The sequence below is a fragment of the Chelonoidis abingdonii genome, chromosome 17, assembly GCF_003597395.2.
Source record: "Chelonoidis abingdonii isolate Lonesome George chromosome 17, CheloAbing_2.0, whole genome shotgun sequence".
Classification (NCBI taxonomy): Eukaryota; Metazoa; Chordata; order Testudines; family Testudinidae; genus Chelonoidis; species Chelonoidis abingdonii.
Window position 1 is genome coordinate 10,988,137 of NC_133785.1, and position 6,038 is coordinate 10,994,174.

The 6,038-nt window shown below is 59.5% G+C and overlaps 2 protein-coding genes across 4 annotated transcripts in view; one reads left to right on the top strand and one right to left on the bottom strand.

The window, feature by feature from the left end:
- Nucleotides 1-12: 12 nt before the first annotated feature.
- On the bottom strand, nt 13-4,184 carry C17H11orf68 (chromosome 17 C11orf68 homolog). Its single transcript, XM_032804183.2, has 3 exons — nt 4,021-4,184; nt 2,551-2,742; nt 13-2,236 (listed from the first exon to the last, which is right to left on the bottom strand). Exon 3 carries the CDS (start codon nt 2,206-2,208, stop codon nt 1,468-1,470), a length of 741 nt encoding a protein of 246 aa, XP_032660074.1. The 5' UTR covers nt 2,209-2,236; nt 2,551-2,742; nt 4,021-4,184; the 3' UTR covers nt 13-1,467.
- A 1,218-nt stretch (nt 4,185-5,402) lies between these two features.
- DRAP1 (DR1 associated protein 1) overlaps nt 5,403-6,038 on the top strand; it is a 9,916-nt gene continuing 9,280 nt past the window's right edge. For 2 of the 3 annotated variants that reach the window (XR_012657125.1, XM_032804190.2), the window contains exon 1: nt 5,414-5,589. Coding sequence is in view for 2 of the 3 variants with exons in the window: in XM_032804190.2 (XP_032660081.1) it covers nt 5,548-5,589 (42 nt within the window). In the remaining variant the exon portion in view is untranslated. Of the gene's footprint in view, nt 5,590-6,038 lie in introns of all 3 variants that reach the window. The other variant, XM_032804191.2, reaches the window with a different exon arrangement.

Genomic DNA, 6,038 nt, shown 5'->3' on the forward strand with positions numbered 1-6,038 from the left:
ATAGAACCCCACTCACTGGAAAGAAGTTGTTTTTATTAATCCTCTTTACACCTCAAACACCCGTTAAACAGCTGGGAGAAACATCCTGCAGGAAAGATCCAAACACCCCAGCAACCCCTTGAGCATCCTTGTCATCCCCAGGCGCCCTGCTTTCCTTTCCCCACCAGTGAGGGTCAGGCTTCAACATGCTCAAGCCCCAGGCGAGGCATTTTAAAGACAACCTTTGAGCAGAGCAGGCCTCTGGGCAAGGAGACAGCAGCTATTCATGGCTCCTAAAGCACGCAGAGGGGCCCCAGTGCTGAATCTACACCCCCTTTGACTGTTAAATGTCCCCAAAAGGGGGTTTAAACAATCTGCGCCATTCAGGAGACTTGACACACAGCCCTTTTCCAGGGTGGGAAGAGCCAGAGATGTGTGTGCACAGATCCTATGTTCTGAGAGCTGTATGGGGAACAGGCTCAGTGAAGGATCTACACTACTTAGCGAGGGCAGCAGTGGACACCTACATTCTCCTGTTTTCGAAGAGCCATGGCTCTGCTCCTGTCTCCCTCAGACACCTTAATGGGCCCTGCACAGACCTGTGACTTCTTTCATGTGGCACCCTTTTCCCCACCCACGAGGGGCTGCAATGGCTAGAGAGAACTAGTTACTGAGAAGGCTGTTGGAAACATCACCCAGCCGCTGCTGTATGAGCAGAGCTCAGGATTGCCTCCTCTACTAAGTGAGCTCTGTGTCTCAGGGAAAAGGCCTTCCTAAAGGACAGGCTGCTGGGAGCTGTGGCACTTTCAACATACCAGCAGCACTGGAAGGTGGTAGTGGTGAGTTGAACCCACAGTCCTAGCCCTTGGTTATATGGAAGCACACAGACCATGAAGGAGTTAATAAGCATGCAGAGTGACACCAGCAAACCCCATGGGCTTTGGGAATTTAAAGAGACAGTTCCAGCTGGTTGCAAGAACCTCCTGAGTCTTCTATCAAAGTGACTGCAGCCTAGAGGAGCAGAGGTGGCTTTCCAGGGAAACAGGGAGAATCTCATTAATCCAGAGGCAGCTAGTGGCATGGCCAGTGCTGCATCATGCGTGAGTGTGCCAAAAGTGGCTGAGAATCCTGCAAGATAGTCCACTGTCATCTTTAACAGAGGTGTGACCAGCAGAGACTACATCTCCCAGCAGCCAATGCTCCTCCCTGCCAACTGAAGGATCTCAGCTAGCAGCAGTTACTGGCAGAGACACCCCTCCTTTGAAAGACAGAGACTGTTACCGCAGGATGGAGCACTGCATGCTGGGATTTGTAGTCCGTGTGGGGCCTCCAATCCACCCTAGGTTCTATGTAGATTAAGTGCAGGCCACACCAAACAGATCAATCAAAATGTAATTCATTTCAGAGCACAGTTGGGAGGCACTGGTGTCAGCTGCCCATCTTGGAGAGGGGAAAGGAGGAACTGCCAGCTGGGGAGCGGGGCCCAGTCTAAGTCACCTCAGTGTTGCTGACTTTGTTGATGATACGGGAGCGGCGGGGGATGCACTCTAGGTCAAACTTGCTCTCGTAGATGGTGGGGCAGAGATGCCAGCGATTGTCCCGGTAGATGCCTAGGTAGGTGTAGACATCGGGCTTGTATGAGAGCAGGCACTTGACGCCAGTGCCCCGGATGGCAGCGTCCGCATCCATCACCTTTTCCTCATCGGTGAAATCATCTGTGTAGATGCAGATGACATGCTTGCGGTCCGAGTTGGGGTAGCAGGGGCTGACTTTGGCCACCCCAAAGTGCCCCTCCAACACAGAGCGGGCGATGCCACTCCAGGCGTGGTCCACCTTGAAGCCGGTGTCCAGGTGCATCAGCCACTTGCCAGTGAGGACGCAGTGGTTGAGTGCCAGCTCGCGGATGGTGTCGAAGGTGACATGGCGCCCACTGATCTGGAGCCGCTCCCAGGCCTCCTGCAGCCCCACCACATCACCTGACTCTGGACAGTAGTTTGGACCGTAGATGGCAATCCAGCCCACAGGCTCAATGTGGCGCTCGGGGTCCCCAAAACGAGACACCCGCGAGGGCTGGTAGGTCTGCAGCCACTCCTCAAACTCGGCCCGTGGGGTCTTTCGTGCATCAAACACGACCCAGGGGTCCATGTCGGCTGCCATGGACTCAGCGGCCAGGTGCTCGGCCGAGAAGGCCCCTCCCTTCCCCATGTCACCATCATCCTGGTCTGACATCGCTCACTGGCCTGTGGAAGGGTGGAACCTAGGACGGAAGGGTCAGGAAGATTGGAAGCAACATGATGATGTACCATCTAGCCCAATCTCCACAGCAGGACCCAGGACACAATCAACCCCTAGAGTCCATCCCCCAGGACCCTGCTCAGTATGAATAGAGATTCCCCACTACCATTAGTACCCCTCATCTCCTCCAGGGCTCTTCCCACTATGGATGGAGACCCCCATTAGCTCCCATCCCCCCACAGCAAGACTGTCCCCTATAGCCCATCCCAGAAGGTCCTTGCCCACTCTTGATTGAGGCAACCCATTAGTTCCCATCCATGAACCAGAATAATTTACCTGCTGTTCGTGGGCTGCTGGGAAAGTGAACACAATGCAGGATGGGTATCCAAATGCAGGACGAGCAATCAAGGGCTTGGAATGAGTAACACTAATGTAAAGATCACCTGGAAACCCAATTGAGGATCTGTGTGGCAATGCTTGGCAGGCTGTCTGCTGTACATACCCCACAAAGATGCTGCTTCAACTTCCCTATTAAAGAAAAATCATGGCTCACCATGGAGGACAAAGAGCAGAGCACACTAAATGATCTGTGCAGCCCAATTAGAGACACTACCATGCCAATAGGGTATAAGCCCCAGGTCCCCCACTGTGTCTTTTAAAGTTGTCCTAGATCAGCTGCACTCAGCCACTTCCCCACTGGGACCCTTCCCCACACAGCACAGTGGGAAAGGCAGGGGGCATGACACAAACACTTCATGTACTGAGGTCAGCAACATCTGTTCCTTTGTCAGGCCAAGAGCGCTTGAATTGGCTTGGCCCACACCACTTAGTGATTCTCCCCCACCCTGAAGGTCCCTAGATTGTCATAGCACAGTGTCAACTTGAGGATTGTGACTCTTCTCCCCTCAGGAGAGACAGTGGGAGTTATATCATTAACCTCTTTATTACAGATGGGAGAAACTGAAATGCTGAAAGGGGAAGGGATTCACCCACCCAGCAGCTCTGAAGCAGAGCTTGGAAGAGAACCCAGGAGTCCTGCTCTCCTCCCCCCATTCTAACCCACCAGAGCCCACTCCCCCCTGCCCCAAAAGCTGGCAAGAGAACCCAGGAGTCCTCCCCCTCCTCATTCTAACCCACCAGAGCCCCCTCCCCCAAAAAAGCTGGGAAGAGAACCCAGGAGTCCTGCTCCCCTCCCGTTCTAAACCACCAGAGCCCCCTCCCCCAAAAGCCAGGAAGAGAACCCAGGAGTCCTGCCCCCCTCCATTCTAACCCACCAGAGCCCCCTCCCCCCCAAAGACCAGGAAGAAAACCCAGGAGTCCTGCCCCCATTCTAACCCACAGAGCCCCCTCTCCCCCAAAGGCCGGGAACAGAACCCAGGAGTCCTGCCCCCCATTCTAACCCACAGAGCCCCCTCCCCCAAAAGCCGGGAAGAGAACCCAGGAGTCCTGCCCCCCATTCTAACCCACAGAGCCCCCTCCCCCAAAAGCCGGGAAGAGAACCCAGGAGTCCTGCCCCCCATTCTAACCCACAGAGCCCCCTCCCCCAAATGCCGGGAAGAGAACCCAGGAGTCCTGCTCCCCATTCTAACCCACAGAGCCCCCTCCCCCAAATGCCGGGAAGAGAACCCAGTCCCTCTCTCGCCCTGAGCGAGCGCAGAGCAAAGCCCGCGGGCCCCTCCAGGGCTGCACACGGCGGCACGGGACACCCCCACCCTGCGCGCCCGCCAGGCCCCCTCCTCCCCACGCAAAGCCACTGGGCCCCTCCCGAGACTGTTTCGCAAGCGCCCGCCAGGGCTTAAGCCTCACCGGCCCCTTCCCACGCTCAGCTCCCGAGAGCCCCCATACTACCGCCCCGCCCCGCCCCCGCTCCGCCTCACACGGGGGTAACGACCACGGGGGCGGGGCCTCGGCCTAACCCGGATGGGGAAATGCGGAGCCCGAAAGGAGAAAATGAAAGACCCGGATGTGGTAGAGTGAAGTGGGAGGGGGCTAACCAGGAGGGGGCGGGGCTAGCGTGCGGAACAGGATTCTGGGGGCGGGGGGCGGGGCTAAAGCAACCAATCCGCTCCAGCCTGAGCGCCATGCCCCGCGTCCTGCAGTTTGTGATTGCAGGGCGCTCAGTGGGCCCTGTGCGTGCGCAGCCCCGTGGGGCCGAGCTGCAGCCAAGGCGCTGCAGCTGGGTTTGAGGGGGCCCATGGCGGAAAGGCGAGCAAGGCGTTGCAGAGGCCCCAAGCCAGTGGCAGGCCCATAGCCTGACGCTGGGCGGTGTTCTGCGAGAGTAATGGGTGTTAAACCCCCGCTGGGGCCATTATACAGGGACTCCTCACCCGGTGCAGCCACCTCTAGGATGGGACATGATCTGTTTATACAGGGCTCCCTTGCCCAGCATCAGATGTAGTGGGGTAGGGCACGCGGCTGAGAGCCGGGGAAAGAGCCAAGGCTATTTCCTCTGTGGCACCTGGCATTGGCCACTGTTGGAAGTCAAGATACCTTTGGTCTGACCCAGTGTGGCCGTTCTTATGTACGTCAGTGCAAAAGCACAGTCCCTCTGCCATCCTTAGTGCTCCAGGGTGTAAGGAGAACCTCAGACCCATGGATAGCGATGTGTGGAACTCAATCTACCTGCTCAGGGAAAGGGGGCTTGCCTGAGACCCTCCATAATGGGGAGGGATGGGCACAGGGACTTCATAGACCTCTGGTGGTGGGGCCAACCTGGGACACCACCAAGCCTCCATCTTCCAGGGATGAGGAGTTGCTGGGGAGCAAGCAATCTCAGGGAGCCCATGTCTCAGGAACTGGGTGGTTCTTGGAGGGCCTCCATAGCCTGGTGATGGGGGACCCAGGACCCTCTGGCATGGAGGAGGAGCTGGAAGAGCTTTCTCTAGGGGGCTGGAAGAGGGAGAAGAGAGGGGAGGCAGAATAGCAGATGGAAGACACAAGTCCTGGTGGGTGGTAGAGAGAGCAGAGTTGTGGGCCCCCAGGTCCTGGTACTGCGGAGATGGGGACCATGATGCAGCTGGGAGACCCTGGAGGTGGCATTGGAGGACCCCATGCTGGGAGAACGGAGAAATGCGGTTGGAGGGGGAGATCGGGGGCGGGGGAGGAAGGAGGGTCACAGGCGGGGGGCGCCCAGCGCGGAGGAGGGAGCTGGAAAAGGGAGGAGTCCGGGGGAAGGGCAATGGATGGAGTCAGCCCGGCGCTGGCCTGTTCCGGTGGCACTAGGCGCTAGGACCCAGGGGGCCGGTGTGGCGGCGGGCGACGCCGGGAGCCGGCGGGACGGAGCACGGCGCGGCGGGCTGGGGTCGCTGCTGGAGACTGAGACTGAGCCCCGCGATGCCGAGCAAGAAAAAGAAATACAATGCGCGCTTCCCGCCGGTGAGTGCGGGCCTGACCCCCCGGGCCGGCCTAGCTCCCCAGTACCCCCAACCCGACCCCCCCCCGGGCCGGCCCAGGGTCCTCTGGCACCGCAACCCGATACCCCCCCGGGCCGGCCCAGGTCCCCCGGCACCGCAACCCGATACCCCCCCGGGCCGGCCTAGCTCCCCGGCACCCCAACCCGATACCCCCCCGGGCCGGCCCAGGATCCCCCGGCACCCCGAACCCGATCCCCCCAGCCAGCACCCTCGGGCCGGCCCAGCGCCCCCCGGCACACCCAACCCGACCCCCCCTGGGCCAGCCTAGTGCCCCGGCATTCCAACCCGACCCCCACCCGCGGGCCAGCCCAGGGTCCCCCGGCATCCCCAACCCGATCCCCCTAGCCGGCACCCCCGGGCCGGCCCAGCGCCCACCGGCACACCCAATCCGACTCCACCCCCAGACCGGCC

Bases quoted from the DNA above. Each gene is read 5' to 3' on its own strand.
- C17H11orf68 (XM_032804183.2), bottom strand. From the start codon at position 2,208: ATGTCAGACCAGGATGATGGTGACATGGGGAAGGGAGGGGCCTTCTCG.